Below are 25,540 nucleotides of genomic sequence, written 5' to 3' on the forward strand. Positions count from 1 at the left end.
GAAAAGGTGCTGTGGTCAGATGAGACCAAACTCAAACCTTTAGGACATCAGGGTCATCACCAGGTCTGAGGCAAATCTACCAGCTCTCATCCTGCTGAGAACAGCATCCCTACAGTGGAGCATGGTGGTGGTAGCATCATGATGTGGGGGTGATTTTGAGCCACAAGGACTGGGAAAATGAATGGAGCAAAATAAAAAGAAATTCTTGAGAATTGGTCGGTGTCCTCCAGAGATTTGAGACTGGGACGGATGTCCACCTTCCAGCAGGACAACTCCGCTGGTTTCAGGAGAATCAGCCAAAGACCAGAACTCAGTCCAACCGAGAGTCTCTGGGTGGATTTAAAAGATTGTTGAACATTAGTGGTGCAGCAGTTTGGTCAAGAAAGTCCAGGTTAGATGGACCGACATCACAGAGACAGACCTGAAGAGACTCGATGCTGGAGCTGCTGCGAATGTTGGCTCAACTCACAAATGAGTTTTGGGGGCTGAATATATTTCTGTGCCTCGTTTTTCAGTTTTATATTTTTTAAAATGATTTTAAACAGTTTTTACCCCTTTTAAACTTTATTAATCTGAAATATGTTTCTGTGGTAGTTTTTTTAAATCAAATAAAAAATTCTGGTAAATTCCACAATAAGATGCAAACTATTTTTGCAAGAGTTTATATCTAGTTGCCTCTTAACACCGTGGATCTGTGGTAACGTACAACACTTGAATGATAATTACCTTTAAAAGGACCCATCAGATATTATATTCATACTTATGACTTAAAAAAATAATTCACATTAGAGTCAGTTAAAACAATAAACACACAAAGTATTTTGAACGGTTTATTTAAAATCAGGATTAATTTTAACATTTAATGGTAATATCTTACTTTCACATTGTCTCATACAATTTGTTCAACAAACTACGATCCTATAAGTCATATATATATATATATATATATATGACTTAAAGGATCATAGTATATCATATATATATATTTCATAAAAAACAGCCTTACAGGATTTAAAAAGTTTAAGAGCCAAATTTGAACAAATTTACCAAAATAATGGATTTACAAACAAAACCTTAATGCTCAGATTTGAGCTGACTCCTTTTTTGATGTTACATTATATAATTACCCAAAATGGGGATCAAAAATCCAACAATATATTATTTTATATTAAGCCATGTAGATTTTCAGTTATACAAGACGTGAACATCATTATATGATTTTTATTTTAAAACTGAAAATGTGAAGTTTGAAGCTCATGAACTGTTGGACTACATATTTATTTGTTGCACCTCAGATGAGATGAGAGGTCTTCAAGAATTACAGTCCATTTACCTTCCACCCATTGTGTGAAGAGGGAGCAGAACCCGGGGTTCTGACGGTTTTCATGCAGACATCAAGCAAAACAAACAGTCGAGATAATGAGGTCAAATCCTTTTAATTAAAAAAAGGGAACATGTCATTGGTAAGAACACCTGTCCTTTAATTTGTCACATTTCTAACAGATTTCACTTTCACACCACTACACACACATTCACTCACACACATTCACCCACTCACAACGTGACAGTTACTTCACCCTATAGGAACAAAAACATGACTGATATGTCATTATTAAATAAACATCCTTGATTTACACAATCCAGTGTGGCATAAATACTGAACTGTCTGCTTCAAGAACAACTAGACATTCTGTAAGTTTTAGCTCATTAATCTTTAATTCTGTTACGTATGGTTCAATTTTATTTTTTCAGGCAGACGCTCAAGAAAAAATTGTTAGCAAAGCTATAATCCTGCTTAAAATGAATGTCTAAACAAAAAGTTTTTGGTTTATTTGCCAACTTATATAAAAATCATTACTAACCATAACAAGTAATAATATCAAACTAATAAGCACAACAAAAAAAAAAACATTTTTAAAGTTGAAAATTATTCGAAATATCCAAGAGCCATCATTTGGAGCTAATGTGCTAAAACATGCAAAACTGCTAGTAGAATTCTTCAGAAAAGAGCCAATAATTGCAACTTTAGCAAAGACAGCCGTTCGATATTTAAGCCCTGAAAAGCAAACTGTGATGTGATCAAACTGAGGAGAAATGATACGAAACAAACATCTCTATTTACAAACAAATCAAAGGAAGAGGAACAGCAATTCTTCTCGTACAAGAAGCAATCACATCCCTGAGTACAGTGCTTGTTATTCCTATCAATTAGACTGATTGCTGTGTGGTCGTTTATCAGTCTTTTCGGGTCGGCTCTTGGCTGATTAAAATGGGGCTTCACAGCATCCCTCTAGAGCTGTTGGTGACCCCCGTCAGCTCGCTGAGAGACCCAAGCAGCAATTTCAGGCACAACAAAAAGCCCATCTCTGTCTGGAGCTGCAGAGAGAAGACAAACGGCAAAGCAGCTCTTCCTCAGCGTCAGGGACTATCGACGCAGTTCCACTGATTCCCTTAAAGGAGGTAATCGGAGGAGAAGTGCTTGCGGTTATTCCTTAAAAAAAATTATCTTGTTTGCAGCCGTGAAGGTGGTGATATTTGGCAATCAAGCCTGTTCACCTGGAGCCTCGTCCTCCTCTTTTTCCTTCTTCTCGTCTTCCTCCACATCTTTGTCTTTGTTCTTTTTGTTTTTCTTCTTCTTGTGTTTGTGCTTGTGCTGCCGGGGCTCTCCCTCCTTATCCTGGCTGCTGTGTTTCTTGTGCTTCTTGTGTTTTTTATGCTTCTTGTGTTTCTTCTTCTTCTTCTCGGCCGCGGTGGTGGCTGAGCCGCTGTGGTTGCTCGCCGACGGGCTGTGGGACGGCTGGCCGGGGGACGGGCTCGAGCTGCCGCTCCGCCCCCTCTCAGCCTCGGAGCCCTCACCTTCGCTGTAGTCCGGGACGAATGCCGCCTCGTCTGTCTCGCGTGTCAAGTCGGAGCACAGACGCTGCCTCCTGGGCTCGGGGTTACGACTCTCCTCTCGTCCTCCTGCCGCTCTGTCCTCCTTCCCTGCCGCCCCTCGCCCCTCCTCTCTCCCTCCACCTCTTCTCTCCTCTTCCTTCACTGAAGCTCTTCTTTCCTCCTTCGCCCCTCTCCCCTCCTCCCTCACAACTTTTGATTTGGGCGGCTTGTCCAAGTCTGCGTGTGAAGTCCTGCCACCCTTACCCTCCTCCTTCAGGGCTTTCCCTTTCTTCTCCTCCTTGACTGCTCCTCTCTTCTCCTCCCTCGAGGCGTCCCTGACTTCACTCTTGATGGATTTCGGGAGTTCATGCTGCCCCTCTCTTCCTCTGCTCTTTTGCGGCACTGGTGAGGGTTCTTTGACGGGTGCGGCGGGACCGTCCTCCAAGCCTTCCTCGTCGTCTTCTCTCTCCCACTTGGAGCGCGGAGGCGGCTGGATGAGCGGCTCCTCCCGGACCGGGCTGACACTCGGGCTGCGATTACGACTGCTCACAGGGCTGGGCAGAGGCTGCTCCGCAGGTTTAGAAGACACGTTCTTCTGGTCTTTCTCAGAGTCTTGCCTTTTCTCTTTAGTTGACCTGTTGTTGAGGTGAAAATATTTTAGTCAACTGCAGAATATAACTGCTTTGGAGCAATCAAACCATCAATAATAGGACTTGGCATAGATTTAAATAATTCAGTCACTGCTGTTACATAACTCGGTTTGGATGCCAATACAATCGGACAAAGAGCATCAAGTCTGCAGTTAAAACTGGAGCTCAGATAAGATTAAATAAGACAAGTCTATTATGTCTATCTTGTATAAAAAAGTAGATTTTAACAAGTATATTGGTATTTCCATAGCTGTTTTAAAACTTGCTGGAACATCTTTTCTGAAAAAGACCATTTTAAACGTTTGTCAATTGGTAAAAAAAAAAGAAAAAAATTAAAATTTTACTTGTGAGACAAACAGTTATTCATTAGTCGACAGCGAGTGCATGTTTCAGTGCATTTCCTGTTGGGAATGACTGGTTGACAGAAAATAAATTCAGAACAAAACCAACCCTTCTGTTTATTTACCCCATCCAACAGGCGTCCAAGAACTAATAATATATTCAGACACCCCATCTGAGCGCCCTTAAAAGCTCAAAGTGAAAACAGAAATGCATCAGACTTACTTGGCGGAGCCTGCAGCGTGGCTTGTCAGAGCCTTACGACTGATTCTGGGTTTTCTCTTCACAGTCGTCTCCTGACAATCTTTGGCTCCTTGAAGGAAAACAAAAATGAAAGAAGCCGCGTTTTATGAAGCTGTTATTAAAAGGCAGAATCTAAAACTCAATCATCCTCTGCAGTACTTTTACAGAGCCTTTAATTACCTTCTTTCTGAGCAGCAGCTGGTTTTTCTCCTGAGAGGGCACTCTTCGCCGCTCTGTCCTTGGATGCACTCCTGGGAAATGAGAGAATATAATTACATCTATTAACAACTGTGTTTACAGACAGAACCGGTATATTAAGCTGTCTTTTGGTCATAATTAAGGAAAGTTGTTTGACAAACAGCAGAATACAAACAGAATCACCTGTCGGATTTAGCGACTTTTTCTGACCCATCCCCTTTCTCTTTGGAGGACACGCTCGGTTTCTCCTGGTCTGTCAGCTTCCTGGTGATGACAGATTTTTCTCCAATTGTCATTTTGTCCACAGAGACAGACCGTCCTCCTCCACTTCCACCAGTGGAGTTTTTCCGTTCGGTCCTCAATGACTTCTCTCCCTCTGTGTCTTTGTTCACTGCTGCTTTCTGTGAACCTGAGCCAGAAACTCTGTCCTTCTCTTTGTCAGAGACTCTGTCCTTCTCTCTGTCAGAGACTTTGTCCCTCTCCCTCTCAGAGACTCTGTCCTTCTCTCTCTCAGAGACTCTGTCCTTCTCTCTCTCAGAGACTCTGTCCTTCTCTCTCTCAGAGACTCTGTCCTTCTCTCTCTCAGAGACTCTGTCCTTCTCTCTCTCAGAGACTCTGTCCTTCTCTCTCTCAGAGACTTTGTCCCTCTCTCTCTCAGAGACTTTGTCCCTCTCTCTCTCAGAGACTCTGTCCTTCTCTCTGTCAGAGACTCTGTCCCTCTCTCTCTCAGAGACTCTATCCCTCTCTCTCTCAGAGACTCTGTCCCTCTCTCTGTCTGAACCTAAGTCTCTGCCTCTGTCTGAACCAGAAGGTCTGTCTCGCTCTCTGTCCTGCTCTCGGCTTGAGCCGTGGCGTCTTTCTCCCGCACTGCCTGGTCTCTCTCTGGAGACCCCTCTTTCCGTAGATGTCGATCGCTCCTTCCTGCCAGCTCCCTCTGATGTACTCCTGAGTCTGTCCCCTTCAGAGACGTTAGCAGCAGCTGATCGATCTGAGGTGGAGGTCGTCTTTTCAGGACCTGACTGCATTCTGTCAGAGGGGGCTCTCTCGATACTGCCTCTTCGCCCCAGGTCTCTGTTCAACTTGATTTTCCTTAATGGCTTCTGTGGACAAAAACAAACATCATCATACTGAAGATTTACAATAACCATGTTGAAAACCATGTTGCAAATTACTCTTTTCTTTTGTTTTTAATGGACCGAAGCTAGTGACTCACCTGAATGTCCATCAGAGGTCTAATGGTCCCTCGATCTGGATCTCCCCGGCCCAGCTCATGAGTACCTGAAAAGGAAAGAAGACTAGGCCTGTCCGCAAGGTGTGGGAGCCTCTGGAGTGGGGGCTGATGGAGGTGCGAGTAAAAGGGGGCATCCCCTCCACCTCCTACCCCGTCTATTCTCCTCAGCTTTTCAGGAGGGGGTCCCAGTAAGGAGCGACACTCCTCTCCCATCCTCCTCCAACTATCTATTGGGGATGGAGGTCGGGGAAGCAAGGGTCTGTTGAGATGAGGGAGGTGACCATCGCCCTTTGAAAGATCTCTTCTACCTTGTAACTCGTGACTGGATCGAGGGCCATCGTGAAGAGAATGATGAGGTAGAGGCAGATTGTGGGAGGGAGCTGGTGGGGTCTTCATCAAGGGGGGCCTCACAGTGGAGCTTTTACTTTTCTCCTTTTTAGGTGTAGCTGAGCTGGAAGAATCGTCTGGTTTGGTTTTAATGGTCTTTAATGGTTTAGAAACAGAGGAAGAGATCGAAGAGTCTTTCTTTTTGGTCAACACAGCTTCGCCAGTCTTTTTCTTCACCTTGTCACTCTTCACCTTCACTGCCTCGGTCTTAACTTTAGGTTTCGCCTTTTGACTTTTTTCTTTCTTGGTCTTATCCACCTGGGTCTTGGATGTTAACTTGGTTGTGGGTTTACCAGGTGCAGCGGTACTTTTAGAAGCTGGAGCTTTAGGAGCTGGAGTGCTACTTGAAGGCCTTGAAGAGACAGGAGGCGTTTTATTTTGCGATGCCATTTCGTCCATTGGTTCATCTCTGACAGGAGTAGCATCACCTCTGTCCAGGGATTGTTGAGACGGTTCAGGTTCCTCTCCTGCCTTCTTCTTTTTGATTTTCTTGGACTTCAAGACTTTAGAACTGGATTTAGTACCTGATGCAGCAGAAGATGGGAGATGGTGAGGTGGACCACCTCTCTCTTCTTTCCCTCGTCTTCCTCTGCCCTGGGGGGAATAATCTCTGGATGATGAAGACATTTTGTCTCGTTCCCGGTCTCTGCTGCCATGACCTCTGTGATGCAGGGCAGGATGTTGGTTGTCGTAATCTTTGTAATACTTGTTGTACCAGTCAGTGTAGTCCTTCTCCCACTGTCGATACCGTTCTCTTTCCCAACGCTCATGGCCTCCAGGACTGGGTCCCTTTAAGTCATACGGCAGCAACTCCCTAGGGGGTGGCTTTCGCCCACCAGGGCTACGGCTTCGATAGCCACCAGGGGAGCGTGAGCGTGACCTCGACCTATAGGGTCTGGCACCTTCTGCTCCTTCCCAACCACCTCCTCGGTAGGAAAGAGGAGAACGTGGTGAGCCAGAGCGCCGGTAACCGTAGGACCTCGAACGAGAACGGGATCTTGACCGGGAACGTCCAAAGCTGCGTCCATTGCGTCTGGAATAAGGTGAGCGGGGATAAGATCGGCCATGGGATCGCGAACGGGATCGACTAGGAGAAAACGAGTAAGACCTGGACCTTGATCTGGACCTAGATCTTGATCTAGAGCGAGAGTAAGGTGAGCGACTTATGGAGCGGCTGAATGGAGAGCGACTGTATGACCGAGACCTAAGAAAAAGACAAAGGTGAAAAGGAAAGAAAGTGCTATGTTAAAAAAAATAAAAATAAAATAAACATAACAGTTGTTATATTATGCAATTTTGCAATTAATGTAAACACTAAAGGCCAACTAATATACACTGTTTCAGGTGACCAATAACATAACAGCAATCTGGTTCTAAAAAATCCAATAGTTGTCAATTCTGCTAATAATTCTTTCTTATCAGTGAGTATTAGCCATGTTTATTCTCAGCAGTACAATGTCATGTTTGCTACTTCACTAAGTATTTACAAATAATATTTCCATCCTTTTTATGGCTGCAAACTGCTTAACAAAGGAAAGAAAACTTAAGCAAAAGTAAAAACTTTAGAATACTTTAAAATTTTGCCATTATTAATTTGTTATTTTTCAATATCCAACTTCAGAATGAGCAATTAAAATAATGAAAATAACTGTCTGGGTCATTAAGGCTTGCTTGTAAAATGGTGATCTGATGAAAGCTGTCATGTTTAAGGACTGAACAGGACCTAACATTACCTGAACTTCATTTAAATTATATTTTAAAGTAAATGGGGATGGGACCAACACCAAAAAGCCAAATTTTACAAACTGATAGTTTGTACAACAACCTGTCAGCACTGAACAAATGGATGATATGTAGTAAGTAAAAAAACTAGGATACCTGGAATAAGATCGTCTCCGTCTTTTTGATGCGTTTCTGTATTTCATAAGTTCTTCATGGAAGTCTTTAGTGAATTCATCCAGTTTGGATGTAACTCTGAAAAGAAGAAACAAATTAAACTGTTAATTAAACATTTTTCATTCTACTGAACACGTTTACAACATCCAATCCTAAGTAATATTTAATAAAACTCTGACCTATAGTAACTACTGTAGCTGTTTATAAACAAACTCACTTGTCCTGTCGGTGGTGCCTCTGTCTGTAGAAATCCTCTTTAGATAGAGGGGGGTGGATTAGAGACGGTGGTAAAGGAATATGAGCCGGTGGGGCACCGGGGGCAACCCAGGGAGGGTTCAGCCCTGGCGGTACAGGACCATAGACAGGCTGTGGCTGGAAACTGATGGCAGGAGGGGGGATAAGGCCAGGCCCTGAGCTGTATGGAGGAGGGTAGGGCTGGGGTGGGGTCGGATACAGGGGAGCTGGATAAAGCTGAGGGGCAGGTGCAGGAGGTAGCGCAGTCTGCAGGTGACTAGAGGGTTGGTCCCCTCTATTTCTGTACCTGGAACGAAAAAGAGTTCAAGAATTATGAGAGCGACAATTTACAAAGAGAAAAGGTGAGAACAGGTTTGTGGGCGAGTTTTACCAGTGTCTGTTTCCTCCTCTGTGGGACTGGTTGGGTCTCAGCTGGTGACCTAATAGAGCAGAGATAAAGTTGGCATTTATTTCTTTGTCTCACATTTACATTTATTATGTCTCCTTTAGTAAATTAGATCTCTAACCTGATGAATGACTCGGCCTTGCAGGTGGCAGATGACTAATAACAGGTAAACTGTAACTCTGCAGGAAAAAAAGAAAAGTTTAAAACATGGTACATTTCAAGCAAACCTGCAGATTCTTATTTTCAGTCAAGTTTCCAAAACTGTAAATTGGGTTAAGTATTTTAAATTGCAATTTAAAAGCACTGGCCTAAAAGATTATGGACCCACCTGTGATGTACTTTTTGAGGTTCCTGGAGAGTCTTGAGCTGCAGCTGGCTCTGCATCAGCCTCTCTGAAATAAATAGATGCATATTAAGAATCAAAGTAGCTCCTCAAACCTCACTCCTTGACATCCAATTTGCATGGAAACGTACCAGGCAGCTTTAATTACACTTACCCTAGAGGGGGTGGTTCATCCTGGGTGCTTGAGTGTGCAGGAGAATGACTGTCAACAACAGGTGCGGGCGCCGGTGAGTCCTGACGTTCTTCAGTTGCTGCAAGACGAGGAGGACTAGGCGTGGCAGGAGCAACAGGGGCAGCAGGAGCAGGAGGAGGAGTGGCAGCCGCGGCAGGAGGAGGTGTAGGCGATGGGACTTCTTCTGCTTTAATGACTGCTGCAGGTACGCTTGTTGATGGAGGGTGAGAAACATTGGCCAGAAGGGGGTCCTGCTGTCTCGAGTGCAGGGGTCTGACCAACTGTGGGCGAGGTGGAGGAGGGGCTGTATGCTGGACCTGCTTGCGTCCAAGTTTGGTGTAACCAGTCTCATTCTTGAAGTTGTTCACAGCCTACAGGACAAATATGGTTTGTAGTTTTAAAACCAGTTCAAGAAACCTCCAAAACCACATGAGAATCTGAGTATGTGAAGACCCTACCTGTCGAAGAAACTTGTTGGCAATGAGATTGTCAGGTGACACATCTGACTGTTTGCATGAGAAGCAGATGTGCTCCTCTGAGTCCAACAAAAAACTCCTAATACCTGAAAGACAAACCATCATGTATGGTAAAATCTAGAGTAATCCATGATCAGTCTGAGCAGAAAGCCACTACAGCGTGATCCCACGGATGTATCAACATATCAGAAACATTTACGACTGCAACATAAAACCGATGCACTAATTAAAATTCTTTGTCAGTGATCTGATTAGTAACTCACAGTCATCGCAGTAACTGTTTCCACAGCAGGGTATAACCACAGCGTCAGTCATCAGGTCGTTGCAGATCGGACACAAGAGCTCATCGGGGATGGGGTCGGCATCATCCTCAGACGACGACTGGTCATGGGGGACAAATGGAGGGCGCTCTTTCTTCCCTTGAGCGTATGCCTCCCTGTAAATAAAAGATGACATTTTCATTTTGAGGGCAAAAAAAGAAAAAAACACAGGAACTACAATGCCGAAAGGAAACTATGTTCAGTGGGCTATATGATATATTCTTTAGCTGACATACGCATGTAAAGCTGGTATGGCATATTCTCCAGTGCTTGTCAGCATGGCTCCTTTGGCTCCCGGCTCCACTTTCACCATGAAGCTCTGTGGTATACCCTTACTGATTCTTACTGGCTTAGGACCCTCCGCACTTTTGTCCTGCACCTTACAAAGCAAAAACAAAATAAGTCTCATCTAAAGTGCGAAAAGGAACACAAATGGGAAAGGGTTACTACCACAGTTAATACACGGTGATTACCGTTTGCAGAGGACAGTTTCGGATGTAGTGACCAGTCTTCTCACAGCGAAAGCAGAGATAGTGAGCAGGAGGGGGTCCGATTGCCTTTTTGGAGTAACTGAAACATCCAAGTTAAATTTAACAAAGTAGAACAAATTCATTAGCTTAAAATACAGAAGAGCTTGACTAAATAAAAGTAAAAGATGAAGTACATTAAGTTTACTAACTGTATAGGATCATATTCGTGGTTCGACTGAGTCATCATGGCTTTAATCTTGTCCTCCTCGGATGCATTCGCATCTACCAGGTTTGGGGTCTAAAACAGAGTGGAAAGAGAAAAAAAAATGAAGTTTTTTTGTTTTGTTTTTAAGTTTAGAGACGTGATTTTCTTTAGGTACTTGAAACATTTATAGGAAAACTACCTTGGCGAGCTGGGCAAGAGTCAAAGAAGGAGAAGAATCCGTCTGCAGGAGAACCAGAGTATATAAATGAAAAACGTTAACATGTTGAATATACACACACACACACTGGAAGATAAGAGCCCAGTTTTCCACCACATCCGTGTCCAGTCCACTCAAGCCTTTGCAACATATTAGCGCCACAGTTACACACTTAGGTGCACGCAAACAATACAGGAACATGAACGAGAACTTAAACCAAGACGTGGATTAGATAACGTGTTAACAAGGGTCATCTCTTTACCGACCGACTCAAAAGCCAACAGGCGCTTAAAATCCCTAACTTGTGTTTATCCAAAACCATTTATATGGAAGAAATATTACACATGTGCTGATGTGCTAATTCTAATCACCTTCTGCTTACAATAAAGCACATGGATTTCACTAGTCCTCCATGAATTACTTCAAGTCTCCTTCTACCGTCATTAATAATATTACATCTTTTAAACTGTGGGCTTGAATGCAAACTTTACAACTGTAACCTGGCCACAGCAATTCAAATTCTGTTATTTTTTACTTCAAAAGTGGCTACAATGACCAGTCACACTCAATCAATAACTCGGGAAGTAGCTTTAAAAAGCGAATAAAATTGCATTGAGCACTGCTAACAAATTAAACAAATGCAAACATTAAAGTGCTAAAAATAAATGGCTAATAGATTAGAAATGTACACTTTACGTCTGATTAATTGTCTCTTCAAGCAGCCTTACACTACCAAAGATTAAAAAGGTTACATGTCTCCAAAACTGACCAGGAATATAATCTAGTCTCAACTGCAAAACAAAAAAAAACAACTTTTTTTAAGGTTGCCTGATTCTTTGGACAAATGTTTATTAGTAAACAGGCAAACCACGCAGATGGAGTGTCCCATCACAATCCACGGGGCCGGAGGAGACGGTGGTTTTTGCAGTTTGCTGTGGAGGGAACACACGGGGATCTGGTGCAAGCGGTTCTCACACGGAACCACTGAACAACTTTATTGATAAAGGTTCTGCAGCGTACAGCTTACAGGACACACTACACCAGGATACCTTTTCACTGCAGTCACCGTTAAAAGCCTCCAGAGGTTCACAAGGTATTTCCTTTTACTGATCATGTCTTAATACTCGTGATAAGGTCACAGCACGACAGGTCAGAGGCCATAGCATCTTGTCAATAAATGTGCTTCTCTCCCCCCCGCCACCTGAAACCACACTTGTACAAATACACTTTGATCTGGTCCTGGACTCTTTGTAAAACAGGCACTGAGAACCAGAAATATTTCTGTGTAACCCAGGAGGGTCGAGTGAGCTGCTGAGGCTCAAGGTTTTTGTGCAGTCCATACTGAAGGCAGAACAGAACAAATTCATGATGAAATTGTACAAGACAGAACTGAACAACACATCTGAGCATAATTTTAGCAGGGTAAACCTAAAATTAAATTCAGAAAACAAATCAGACAAACTGGTACAACTATTCCACTCACAGCCTTAGTTTTGTAAATGCAATTAAGAGTTAATTACCGGTACAATCGATCCCATCCACACTTTAATTCTTTACGTTCTTAAACCAGATCAAATAATTTCACAGAAAACAAATGACAATAAATTATCAATACAAAAATACCTTTTACATATAGCTTTAAAACACATTTGCCTGAATCAAAGCAGGCGACAAAAAGCATTTCATTATGAAATACAGTCATGTTTAAAGAATGTGTCAGAAAAATGCAACGTGGCAACAAGTCAACAGTTAGTCACTTCAGCGCATGGAAAAAAAAAAGTTGCCTAGTTTGTTTTTGCTCAATGTTTTCTCACTCAGCCATTATGTACTTTAATCTGATAAATTCAAAAACAGTAATAAACCCAGGTGTTTTTTTTTAAAGACAGCAACAAAGGAGGTTTTCTGCTCGGATTTCAAGAAACCCATCCCCCAGAAGGCATCAAACAACATAAAAAGGTTGAGAGCAACAAAAATCTAGAAAACACAAACTGAACAAAAAGTACAACTTGATTTTTGTTGACAGAATGTTCTCGAGAAAGGTGACTAAAGCCAGATAGAGTGGGATAGAAAGAGGTGTGGAGGAGGAGAGCGTGTTGTTTTTGGTTTGTTTTACATACGGGTCTAGAAGATCCCACCACAGCTGAGTCAGAACGATCACTGCAAAAAAAAAAAAAAAAAAGAGAGGAAGAATCAGCTACTGGCAGGAGGTGGAATCACGTGTACAAGGCACTGTTAGGGAAAAAAGCTCACAAACAAAGCAAGTAAGAGATGTAGACCAAAACACCTTAAATGTTTAACTTGAATACAAGTGTATTGTATATTAGGTATACGCACACAATGAACGTCCTGCCAGCAGGTTTTACTCCGCCGATCGGAGTGCGGCGAACGATCACAGATGAATGTTTTGGGATGTGTGCTTCATCATCTGTGTATTCTACGAAAGACAGCCAACACAAAACATCATCAACCCCCGAAGGATACAAGACTCTGTTTTCAATAAAAACAAAACATTAGTTGATTATTTATAGACGCAGACACTAAAAGGAAGATGGATCTCAAACTCTGTAGATCCTCGGGTGCTGGTTAAGTTGTATTTCTGCCACGTCGCACTCATCTACTAGTATAACCTGTTACATGTTTTACATTTGGAATCACAACACAGAAAATTACACAGTAAATATGTAGAAGTTTTGGCCATGATTAATCTTTATATTGACCACTGACATGTACAGAAATGCTTTTTTTTATAGATTTAACTGCCTATTAAGAGAAATCTGTATGATTTTTGGTCATAACTGTAGTTGTTTAGGTAGGCTAATATAGATCAGACTTTAAACAAGTAGATGAAATCATCAACATTGGTGCATATGCCAACGTGGATAAGGAGGTGAAGTATTTTTGTATTCACAATGACGTATGTGTCAATGACCTAAACTGCAAAAAGTAGAAAATGGTAAAAGTAAGAAGTAACCTGGATTTGCCACCTGCTATAAATCCACTAGTTTTAGTTAAAAGCAAACTTTTCCTGCATTAAACGGTACCAGTGAGCTCTGAATCCCTGATGTCAGACTAACAAAGATCAGACAATAGATGGAGTTTTAGAGGTTAGGTTTTATCACAATAAAAAGCAGTTCTTGTTTTAATAATCCACAAAACAACTACAGCACCTGATATTTTTCAGCCCTTCTGTTTCCCAACTAAGCCAAATGATTTATCTGTTCCTTGTTTATGAGAGCAGAGGTCAAAAATCACGTAACATCTGCCTGCAATGACAAACTGCACTTCTGTTTAATGTGGATCACTGCGGATACCCTATGCTCTGACTGTCCAGTTTTTGATTCCTTATATTCACATGTTTTTTTGACTACTCTAGCTTCATAATAAACAGCATGTTTGTAAACATGACTATTCACCCAACGTGATTTTTTTTCTACCCATGGGACGCCCTGACAGACTGAGTGAACTGGTGTTTTGTAGCTGTACAGTCACAATTTAAGGTGTGAACAGGTAAAATACCTTCTCGTGTCTGAGCATTGGTGATCTGCAGGTCGCAGTCTGTGGCCTTGAGGCGCTCCCGGGACATAATCTGCTTCTTGAGCTCACTGAGGGTGATATGCAGCCCATCGAAAGTGACTGTGTTGTAGTCCAGTTTGGCAGAAAACTTATAGTGAACACACGACATTTTTTTCTTTTTTTTTTTACAGCTCTGAATAACGTCAAACAGAAGTGTTTTTAAAAACTGAACACAGGCCTGTTATTATGAGAGAATCAAACAGCGTCAACACTGAACACAGTTAGGCTAAATGCGGCAACTTTAATTGGTAAACCTTCTTTATATTCGAGGAAACACTTGACAAAATCAATGCTGAAATGGGGAAAAGGCTCAGCTTGCAGGTGACGACAGTCCTTATCGTTCATTGCCAAACAAAAATGAACGAGGTGTGAGGCCAAAGCGCCATTTGGAGGCACCGTGGACCTCGTCAGTTCTTCAGAGTCCAATACTACACAATCAGAGTGCGACCAAATCCAAAAGAGTCCATGCAGCAGAATGTGTATTATTACATGGGTGTTAATCAGGTCAAGTCCTTGGTGAAATGTCCTTGATGGAGAGCCCAGACGGCTACGCCGCGAGGCTTTCCCGAGCAACACAGTCCTTAAAGGTTTGCCTTATCCTTACAGTTATTTTATCAAAAACAGACAAACGAGCTCCACAAAAAGTCCACGAAACCGCAGCGGGGGAAAAATCCACAACGAGTCCACAATGGTTATATGACTGCTGTTAGACTTTATAATGTTAATCCGAAACCGTAACGCTCCGCGTGAAACGTGAAAACAGCTAACATGCTACATTCGCCTCACCACATTCTGAAACACCAACGGCCTAACAAAAGCTAACGGCTAGCGAAGCTAAGCTAACATTAATACCCCCAGCCCGCTGACGAAAAGTCGACAAAAATCCAACCATATACGCAGTCAGAGACGAGAAAAAAATCCACTTTTACGATGATTTGTCCACGTCGAGATCCGCGAGTTATCCAGACGATATTTTAGTTTGAATCTATAAAATCCATTTCGGTAATCTGGACTGCCTCCTCTTCTCGCTGTTTCATCAAAATGGCGCTGGGCGGAACCGGATGTAACCAGGGTTACGCAAAGACTAAACGTGAAGCCAAGAGAGTTCCCTCCAGTCACGTGGATAGAAGAGAGCCCGAAGTATTGCAGCTCTTTAAATTGTCCATTTTAGAAACTTATTATGTAGTGAGGGATATATCGTTCACCACTTTTTAATCACTTTTTACCACTTCTGTACCAGCAGGGTCAATGTTTATTTGTTTCTTTCTTTTAGATTTCTGCATCTACATTTTGAGGACTGGAAAAGTGAATGTTTTACCCGAGTATTCACAGCAAAAATACCAAACTATAATTTATAATACTGTGAAAAACACCTGAGTCATGCCTCATTTTGTAATTTAACTTTCAATGAAACTAGACTTGTCAGGTTTATCCATTCATTTTCAGCTCAGTACCTGATCATTTTCAGAATAGATGTGTTTTTTTATTTAGTTTTGCTTATTTATTGCCTAAACTATGAAGAGTTTAGGCAATAAAACGACTTCTAAACTTGATGAATGAACCAGGGTTTATTTGCCATGACTTGACAAAAAATGGCTCTTTATGCACTTTGTTACTAACAACCTGCCACAGACATAATTAGTTTCCATTCCTTTAGTTTAATCTGTGAAAAATACCAAAGATAACACAATTTAGCAGACATAAAATGGTATTTTAGCATTAAGATGAGCTCCAAAGAGGTTTCAGGGGAAAACTTGTCACACAGTTGATAATTAGGGATGACACATCTCTCAAGCGTTTTGTCAGTTTTATTTTTACATTTTTTCTCTTAAAGACATAACTTTCAGTCGCTGTTCATCTGCTGTAGATATTTTTATTAAAGCCTGACACCTCTTGTTTTGTCCACTTTCCTTATTTTTAAACACATGCTGCATGTACTGTCATGGTCAGGTTGAAAACCAGATAAAAAATGGTAGAAACAGCAGCAGAAGTCCAAAGAAAAACATTTGAAGACCTTCAGAATGCCTGAGAAACTATTGTCTGATTCATGGGAAGTATAAAGTATACTTCTAAGAAGCCAGTTACACATTATAAAGAGTGTTTCAGAAATATCATGATGGGCAGGAGGACCAAACCCCATCTCTACCAGGGTATTTAAAAAGAATAATATGAAATCGTGTCAATGAGGTGGTAGGAGGTGGAAAGAGAACCTTTGGCTCCCACAGTGTTTAACTCCTCTGAAAAGACACAATGAAACAGGAAATCAATGTGAAGTCATTTTCAGAGTTCAAAAGATAAACGCAGTAATTATGGTGGTGCTGTCGGTTATTTCGTGCCTTATCGTTTTCATCGCAGCTGCTGTGAATGCTTCTCTGGATGCTGCTGCTGCCATGGTAACGGGTCCAGGTCTCTCTGCTCGCCTGCTGTTTTGCTGATGTACAGTATGTCCTTTAAGGCTGTTTGTGCTGCCCCGCCATCATCCGTAACACAGCTCCTTCATGCATGTTCACACACAGGAAGGCCTTATTTTCCCCCCAGTGCCAGGGGGTCAATAAAGCATTTCATTTATTTAATTCATTCACCTTTGTTACACATGCTCAGACACACATTTAGACACAATTAGAGAAACAGATCGAGTAGGCTCTAATGCATTTAATGGGGTTTCGATTTTGAGCGTGTGGGACAAAAAACAAAAAGAGGACAGGGCATGATTATGTCACTGTCAGGTGTACGTACACTGCCTAGCCTCAAAAAGTCACACAATTAAATTTGTTGAAGCTCTTGTAGTTTATAATAAAGAACACATTCACAGCAGCATTCTTGATCACAATAAAGTGATAATTCAGATCTTTTGACATGGGCTTCTGTGGAAAGGTTATGAACAATTAATATCTTTCCTGTTGCAGATAGCTCTTTGAATGGCTTAATTTGGAGAAGTAGAGTTTAATTTTAACCGGACTAATCAGCTAACGGTTAGTTTGAGCAAAGCAAAGAGAAAAATTCAGTTGCTCTCACCTTAAAACAACTCCGGTCTTTATAACGATTGAAAAAAAAATCAAAGCAGTTCATGCAAACATTATTTTAAAAACCTTCAGAGCGACATCAGTTCTGCATTACATTTATTTAAATAGATTTCTAAGATTACTTGCTACCACATGTAGAGGCAGCAGCTAGCTGTAGCACTTCCAGTGCAGCCTGGGACACTTCCAGCAGGAAAATCATCATATTTCTCTCTGAATAATTTCAAAATGTGAAACTGAAAATGATGTAAGACGTTATAAAATAGCATTTCCTTTAGAAATCTTTGAGACAGAAGTAATCCACTTAAATTTTGTGCTTGCTCAGACAAGCCATTAGCTCATCAGTCTGGTCAGAAATAATTTCTATTTTTCCAAACTGAGGCTGTTCCAAAAGCTGTCTACAGCTGGTTAGATGTTAACTGTTCATAGCCTCTCCACAGAACCCCACAGTAAAGATCTGAACTGTCCCATTGAGTGTTTCACCCCCCCCTCTGGGGTTCCTCTCCTCTCAGACTGGTGTGGTCCTTCGGCTGGACACACAGTTCCCCGGCAGCATCTCTGTGTTGCTGTGAGCGGCCACAGTTATTAGATCATTCCCAGCCATGTTAATACTGCCGTCTTTGAGGGACGACGTCAAGGTGTACAGCATGAACTCTGAGCCCACAGTGACCGGTGGGGGTAAACCCGTCATGTCGGCGACTTTAGAGTCGACAGAGATGGGGCCCTCTTGGTCACATCCCAAAGGCGTTGGATAGGTGTGTGCGTCTGAGTCCCCTGTGCTGTGGTTGCTCCTGTAACTGTAGCGGCGGCTGCGATTCTGGTAGTAACGGTTGCGGTAATAAGACGAGTTTCTGGAGATGGGAGGCTTCATGAGCGAAGGCCGGCCTTTGGTGCGCAGCTGCCTGTGTTTTTCTATGAACACGTGGACTGCCAGGACACCCACCATCTCGGCCAGCACAAAGGACAGGGCTCCAAAGTAAAAGGACCAGCCATAGGAGTAGCTCTTCTTGTTGTCGCTCTGACTGGGGTCGCCTGAGTTGGCTGATATGTACACGATGATGCCGATGATGTTACTGAGACCTGGGAAGGAGTTTAGAGAAATAAAGGGTTAAAGCGATAGTTCAATTCTTTTGAAGGGTAGGGATATAGATTGGGAGGAGGTTAGGGTTATGGAATGGGCACATTCGGTCACACAGCAAGAAAACTACTAAGAAAAAGTTACATCATAGTTGAGTTCTTCATAGCCTTTGGAATAAAAACAAGTATAATTTTGACCTGATAGACAAGTTAATGGCAAGCTTGAATAGGACCAAGACCAATGTACTGTAGATTGCTGCCATCTTAAAACACCAAAATAAATGTAGCAGTTCATGCAAATGCTATTTTGTCAACCTTTACATTGCTGTCAGCTTCTAACAGTTATTTACATACAATATTCACAAGTGTAAATAATGGCGGCAGTAGCTGGCTGGTTAAAACAGCTAACTAGATGGTGGCAATTTTACCAAGAATATCCTAAAATTTCAGCCAAAATAATGGAGTAATTCAGAACTAACAGCAGGGTAAAGGTTTAAAAAATAATGTTCACATAAGCAGCAACCATCCTTGGTCTCGGTCCTGGTCAGACTAACTGTAAGCTTGTCCTTCCGGTCAGAATTGGAGTTTATTTCTCCAAACTGGGGTCGTTCAGATAGCTGTCTACAGAAATGTAGAACTATTGTTTTAGGTTTTTGTTGAAACTGGCAACAGTGAGCGATTAACTTACATACCAACTAAAACAACTTGGTACTAACACCCTTAAATAGAACTGTAGAAACAAGTCTATTAAAGCAAAGAAGAAGTTATAAAAGACAAATTTAATAAATGACTTTGCAAAAGTACAACTTGGAAAATAACTTTCAAGCACATAAAACATTTTAAGCACAAGAGTTTCATTTACAGTACATTCAGCATATTAACCCTTATCAGGCTGTTCAACTATCCTACCAAAGATTTTTAATCCCATATTTCGGAAGCACTTGTATTTTTGTTGGGCAAATTTGTAATAAAAGAAAAGTTGCAGTTGAAATTTGTGCAAATGTTTGTGTCTGACCTGCAGAAACAAAGAGAATGCCAGCGCTGAGGATGACGTTGTGGCGCGACTTGTAGAACTCGCTGGCAGCCACACACAGTCCTCCGAGGAACAGCAATCCAACGCTGAGAATTGGGAAGAGGCTGGAGGCTCGAACTGCTCCTGAGCAGAGGAGAGTTTTAAAGCATTTAAGTTTGTGAGACCCCCGTAGGAATTTTCAGATTTTGCTGTTGAACGAGCACGTTAGTCGCTCACGTAGTAAGTACTCTGTAGCATCCTGCTCGTAGTCCGCATCATCGGGAAAATGATCGATGTGCTTGCAAACGCCTCGAAATATTCCTGCAGAAATACAAAAAGATAGAGTCTGTCTGTGCCCTAAATGCATTAGCATCAATACACCATTGTGTACACCTATTATTTCCACATTTACCACATGCTTAGAAAGAAAACTAGCTCCATTGTTGGGGTGCAGCCTGATAAACATGCTTTAATACTCTGAACGCTACTGAAGTATTGCTCAAGAAAATACAGCAGAAGATGTACATCTTACATTTCTTATTAACAACAAAGAAGATTAGTATATTGATCATTAGGATTACAGCTAATGTAGCAGCTCCTGCAGTTTTGTTGATGCGATTTAAGGTTCCTAAAAATGGACGCTGGATATCAAGATGTTTTCTGTCTGCACTGCTGGTCATCTATGTTGTAATTTGAGCACCGACAGCACTGACTTTCTTTAACAAGACAAATAAATAAATAAATGAATGCAAGGTCTGCAGGACAGCCATCATAAAAATACAAGATGTATAATTCAAAGCAAATGTCAGGCTAAAGGCAAAACTAATATAGGTTTGTTTGAGGGTGATTAAGGCAAATGGTTTCCAACTTAAAGCCAGCTCATAGTTTCTACAATGGCTGCAAGGACTGCATGACTGCAATTTTTTCATCTGTACCAGTCAGCAAGGGTCCATCCGGTCTCTCAGCGGACAAAAATGTGTCACCACACAGGCCGGCCACAGCTGAGTCAAATCAATCTCCCAAAAACAAACAAAGAAGAACAACTATTGAGTTGATTGTTTTGAGGTGAGACTCTGGAGGGAAAACTCCATCATCCACACATCCAGACATCTTTCTTCATGAAAGAAAGCAGCTACACGTCAGAGCGTGAAGGCTTCGGCTGTGTGGTCATCATCAGAGTCCTAGTTGGTGTTACATTGAATTTACAACTAAAAACAACTAAAAAAACAGGTCATGCATTCCATCAGGGAATGCAAGTTGCCTGCTGCTTTTTATGCCGGAGCATTTAAAAAAATCATGTTTTGATGAGAAATGACAGAGTTATAATTGTTTTGGTCAAACCTTGTAAATGACGTTGCAGGATTTGTTAGCACTCAGAGTATGACTCTCAGCTACTACCACACCAAGCTTTGTCTCCATATCTGTACATTTAACTAAGTTAGAGCCATTTTTTGTGTATTCTAAAGTCACTTAGGCGCGGCAACCATCTTGAATCGGACTGGCTGCAAATCTTAATCAGCTGTAGATAAACATCCAGGGATTACTTTCTGAGAGTTTCATTGAACTCCGCCCTGTTGGTTTGTGAGATATTTTGCTAACAGACAGACAAACAAACACTTGTTTCCCTCATATCGTTTCTCGCCGTGTCGCTCGCCCTGCTGGAGCTGCAGCCGCTGAATGAATGAGTTGATGTTTCGGTAACCCTGACGACCGAGCCACACCGTCAATACTGGTCAATGAGAGAAGCACGTAGGGACAAACTCATCAATATATTCCTGTTTGTAAATGTTGAAAGGCACAGCTGGGCTCACTGACAGCTGAGCTTTCACTCAGTGTCGGTCCTCATGGAAATATGTCAGAGAAAAACACGTTGTAGCCAGTCAGAGTTTCTACTCAGCTGAATGTTTAAGTCAATAAGAGGTTGTTTACAAACCACTTTTTTCTGTAAAGTTTAGGCACCTTAAACATTACTTTAATATTTTTGGTAAAATCTCTAAACAAAAATTATCAACTTAAACTGCCATTGTGTAAAAACTAATTAAGCTGTCAAAATGCCAGTTCAGTCGTGTGAAGTCCAACTTTCTGTGACCTGTTTAAACTTTAAATGATGTTTCTGCTCTGAAGCCTGCCTGACTCGTGGAGCTCCAAAGAGGGCTGGGTTTTCTCTCATCTCGCCAAAATCCCATTGTTGTCAATGGGGAAACTCACAATGTTTTGCTACCAAAAGTCACAGCACAAAATTACCAACCAAGCCACATGTTTGGATGTATTTTGTGTATAGGGTTTTTTTTCCCTCAAATCTGGAGTAGCCAATTAAAAATTATGATGGAAACTAAAGATTAACGACCCATCAGTAATAAAGGTGCTCCAATAACTATGAACCGGCACTTTTAATAAGGTCGCTTAGCTGTGGCGGCCATCTTGAGTCGGGTTGGCTCCATAAGTCAATCAGTTGCAGATGTACATCCATTTTATTATGGAGGAGGATAAATATGGAAACAGCTTTAAGGTCCCTGCTCTTCAAAAGAAGGAATGGTTGTTTGGCTTTTGCAAAGAAACTCAGCTTTTTGGGGTGTCTTTCTGAAAAAGATAAAATGTTTCCACATAGTCTTTGAGTTTTGGTTTTTAGGAGTAGGAAAATAAAGTTTGATAAATATAAAAGTTAGTCAAAATGTTTAAAAAGTAGTTTTTTAGTGCACAACATAGAGCAGTGATGAGTTTATTATTGCACACAAACTCACATAAAATGAGTAAAACTTTATAAATATTGAGTGGATAAATGAAAATAGTGTAAATGATGAATGAAATGCGTCCCACCCTGTGTCTATAAGACATCCGTCAGCCTGTTTGTGGTTTTTAATGATTCAAACTGACACACAGGACAGCAGGCTGGCTCTCCGTGAAAGCATTTTGGAGTAAAGTGAGGCTGCAGCAGACGGCATCGAAAAAAAAAGACAGATGAACATTTTTACTTTAAATCTACATTAAACAAAACAAACAAAAAACGCGTGGGAGTGAGAGGAAAAGATGGGGCCATAAGAAAACAATGAATAATTAAAGACAAAACTTCTTCCATCCATTCCTGATCCAGGACCTAATCTGTTCTTCATATAAAAACAACTTTCCTTCAATGAAAAATAAATGCACCTCAGCTAATATATGAGGACGAGGAACGTGTAGGAAAAGGCTCCAGAAAATAAGTTGTGCTTTTTTCTATTTTTTTTTTCAGAATAAAAATCCACAGCCAAGGAATTTACCTCAAATGCATTTGAAGCATTCTGCTGCATGCTTCCTTCAACTCAAACATTATAACATCTTTTATCATTCTCATGCTGAAGACACTTCATTTCTGTGTCACTGCAGGACCCTTAAACGGTCATTGAGTGTGTCCAGAACAGCACTGAGTGGATGGGCCTGTATGTCTTCCAGCTCAGTGAAGACAAAAATGATTGTTTTTGGTCTCTAGTCAGCTGTGGATCAGTGGTCCTCCAATGAGAAAGTCAGAGGTTCAATTCCAACACATGTTGAAGTGTGTCTGGGTGAGACACTGAACTCCTCACTGCCTCCGATGAGCCCCATCAGTGTATGAATGAATGCCTCCACAGAATGATTTATTCAAGTTAGCTTTGTAGAGATGTAGTAGAGTGCTGTATGGATGGGTAAATGAGGGAACAGATTGTGTTGTAAAGGACTTTGAGTGGTCTGGTTTGTTAGAAAGGTGCTATATAAGTTCAGTCCATTTACCATTTAATTAGACCCCAATAAGTAAAGAGAGTCCCAGAAACTGATAGGAATAGAAAAGAAGGATACTTCATTAATCCCCTGAGGAAAACTGGTTTGTCACAGCAGCAGACAAGTTCAAGATTAAAAGCAATAAAAACCACACTCATAATAACAAACAATAAGCAAAACAAAAGGAACCATTGAAGCAAATTAAGACAGAGGTAGCAATGAAGGCAGGGTACATTTACAGCAGCTGCTGTCACAGGCTGCCACTGTCAAGGTGTCATCTTGAAAAAAATGGAGTCGACGTGATTTATGACTAAATGAGCCTGTATTTTATGAATCACTGCAATGATTAAATGACTGCAGCTCGTTCAGAATGCTGCTGTCAGAGTTCAGAGCCACGCCGGCTTCCTGCTCGGAAAGGATGGATTTGAAGCTGTCTTGTTTTTGGTCCCTCTCAGACTTACCTGTCAGGTGTGAACCATAAAGAGCCCTGCAGCTCATCAAGGACGGCAGCGTTCCCAGGAGCAGGACGAAACAAAAGGGAGAAGTTCTGTTCTTAAGCTCCTAAAAGCTCTAGAACCAACTAAAACTCTGAAACTGCTGGTCTCTTGAAATCAGGACTGAAAACTGTTCGCTGCAGGTGACAGTGTTTTTATTATCACTCTGTTACTTCTATAGTCAGTTAATGTTTCTTTGTATGCTTGTTCTTTTACTGCATTTCTTTCCTTTAATGTATTTTTTTTTAATCACCCATCGCCAAAGGAGGAAGGCCGTAATTTCTTTTGCCTGTGTGTGTACATGTCTGTTTGTTTGTCTGTCTGTCTGTTAGCAAAATATCTCATGAACCACTGGACGGATTTTAATGAAACTCCCAGAAAGTAATCACTGGATGTGCCTCTACAAATAATTAACTTTTGAAGTCAGTCCAGTTCAAGATGGCCACCACACCCAGTTAACACTAGCCAGCAGAAAAATGTCAATAACTCAGGTAATTTTGCAGATATTCAGCAAAGATTTGGTGTGGTAGTAGCTGAGAGTCATCCATGACACATACTCTAAACATTAACTGATCTCACATAATATGTTACATTTTATTTTTTATGTTTTTTTTTTCTAGATCTTTTATAAGTTTAACTTCTTACGTTGTGAACACAAAGCACGTGAGACGTTTCTGAGCAGGATCTGTTGTTAAAATTCAATCATCTAACTGGATAAAACGACTCTGTCTTCATGCATTACGCGCTGAGCTGTGATTACTCTGGTGAGCTGACCAGTTCGGACCTCACCCTCGGTGCAGCAGGTCCTCCACAGGCCGGAGTGGGTCAGAACCTCCTCGTTCTTGTGGACCGTCTCGTTGTCGTTCAGGTTCTTGGAGCGGCACATCCCGCGGGAGTACAGCCAGTAGTCGGTGCCCACGGCGATGGTCATGAGGCTGAAGGCGCAGAAGGCCCCCGCCGTGGTGAGGAGCATCATCACCCCCCTGTTACAAACCCTCATCCTGACCCCCCTCCTCAGGAGTCTACCTGAGGTCGGACGGGTTTAAAGACGTCCTGAACGCGCGCGGCCCCGGGCGGCTGAAGGACGCGCAGGTTCGGAGCGCATTATCCGCAAAAAATAAACAAATAAAAAAAAAAGCTCAAAAAGTTGGGCGCGCGCGTAAAAGGCTCGCCGCGCGCTTTAAACTTTGTCGGAAACGTGGAGGTTTGTCCATGTCAGGAAGGAGCTGCTTCAGACAGAAACAGCTGAGAGTGAAGTCCTGCAGGGAGTCTCTGCTCTGGGTCAGCGTGCGGGAAAACCCCGCCTGCCGGAGTGTGCGTGTGTGTGTGTCTGTTCCAGGAAGTGGGGTTCAGCACCATGGAGAGCAGCCCAGTGAGCCTAGACCCAGTAAAAACGCTAAAGGGTCATTTCCAACCTTTTCAGCCCTCTGCAACAAAACTCAAAGTTTTCTGATGGATGGACCTTTAATGTGACTAAAGTGAGTTTAAAGGGATAAAACTATTTGGTGCAAAAGTTACCCTTTTGGTTTACAGCTTTGATAAATAAAAAAAATAAAAAAACTTTGCTTATTGTCCCAAACTGACAGGTTTTTGGTCTGATTTGAACTGAATTGTCTGGGTTTTTTAGAAAGAGAGAAATAAAATGTTTTGGGTGATTTGACTTGAAGCGGTCAGCTCTGATGCTCCTGTGGTAAAATGTGAACCCTAAATGTTTTTAGATGAGATGTCATTTACCCACGCTTTATGGAGATACACACAGCTCATTGTCAGAGCAAAGACTGAAGGTTTTAACTTGTAAAAATCCACATTTCGCTGACAGCTGTGTGCTAGACAGCCTATTGTTAAAGTAACAGCCCTGTGTTTAATTTGGTGAATATAATGTGACGTAACGCCGCTCAGACTGTTCTCTTATTGATACAGCACCTTAAAACATACAGTGACCACAGTGGGTCCAAAAACAATCAGAACAAA

At 41.8% G+C, this 25,540-nt stretch overlaps 2 protein-coding genes across 3 annotated transcripts; both read right to left on the reverse strand.

Annotated features, from left to right (window-relative positions):
* Window positions 1-1,420: 1,420 nt before the first annotated feature.
* Window positions 1,421-15,305, reverse strand: LOC108230199 (E3 ubiquitin-protein ligase RBBP6-like). 2 transcript variants are annotated; one of them, XM_017406230.3, is made up of 20 exons: window positions 14,178-15,305; window positions 12,996-13,095; window positions 12,779-12,818; window positions 10,644-10,685; window positions 10,449-10,537; window positions 10,243-10,339; window positions 10,006-10,142; window positions 9,713-9,885; window positions 9,432-9,535; window positions 8,956-9,344; window positions 8,787-8,850; window positions 8,580-8,637; window positions 8,444-8,492; window positions 8,036-8,359; window positions 7,801-7,896; window positions 5,518-7,126; window positions 4,488-5,404; window positions 4,287-4,357; window positions 4,089-4,176; window positions 1,421-3,509 (listed from the first exon to the last, which is right to left on the reverse strand). In XM_017406230.3, the coding sequence occupies exons 1-20, from the start codon at window positions 14,341-14,343 to the stop codon at window positions 2,543-2,545; spliced, it is 5,580 nt and encodes a 1,859-aa protein (XP_017261719.1). In that variant the 5' UTR covers window positions 14,344-15,305; the 3' UTR covers window positions 1,421-2,542. The 2 variants fall into 2 exon arrangements, with proteins under 2 accessions (XP_017261719.1, XP_017261711.1); XM_017406222.3 differs by having other exon boundaries at window positions 10,006-10,148.
* A 2,031-nt stretch (window positions 15,306-17,336) lies between these two features.
* On the reverse strand, window positions 17,337-24,618 carry LOC108250902 (voltage-dependent calcium channel gamma-3 subunit). Its single transcript, XM_017441032.3, has 4 exons — window positions 24,359-24,618; window positions 19,581-19,664; window positions 19,347-19,487; window positions 17,337-18,334 (listed from the first exon to the last, which is right to left on the reverse strand). The coding sequence occupies exons 1-4, from the start codon at window positions 24,567-24,569 to the stop codon at window positions 17,763-17,765; spliced, it is 1,008 nt and encodes a 335-aa protein (XP_017296521.1). The 5' UTR covers window positions 24,570-24,618; the 3' UTR covers window positions 17,337-17,762.
* Between the last annotated feature and the right edge of the window lie 922 nt (window positions 24,619-25,540).

This window comes from Kryptolebias marmoratus, linkage group LG3, assembly GCF_001649575.2.
Source record: "Kryptolebias marmoratus isolate JLee-2015 linkage group LG3, ASM164957v2, whole genome shotgun sequence".
NCBI classification, from domain to species: Eukaryota; Metazoa; Chordata; class Actinopteri; order Cyprinodontiformes; family Rivulidae; genus Kryptolebias; species Kryptolebias marmoratus.

Excerpts from the sequence above, each read along its gene's own strand:
- LOC108230199 (XM_017406222.3), bottom strand. The coding sequence starts at position 14,343 with ATGTCGTGTGTTCACTATAAGTTTTCTGCCAAACTGGACTACAACACA. Across the intron at positions 12,819-12,995 it reads GCTGGCAGGACGTTCATTGT|TGATCGTTCTGACTCAGCTG; the intron begins GTGCGTATACCT and ends TTTTTTTTGCAG. Across the intron at positions 7,127-7,800 it reads CGGAGACGATCTTATTCCAG|GTCTCGGTCATACAGTCGCT; the intron begins GTATCCTAGTTT and ends TCTTTTTCTTAG.
- LOC108250902 (XM_017441032.3), bottom strand. The coding sequence starts at position 24,569 with ATGAGGGTTTGTAACAGGGGGGTGATGATGCTCCTCACCACGGCGGGG. Across the intron at positions 19,488-19,580 it reads TGCTACAGAGTACTTACTAC|GAGCAGTTCGAGCCTCCAGC; the intron begins GTGAGCGACTAA and ends TCCTCTGCTCAG. Across the intron at positions 18,335-19,346 it reads CATTCTCTTTGTTTCTGCAG|GTCTCAGTAACATCATCGGC; the intron begins GTCAGACACAAA and ends ACTCCTTCCCAG.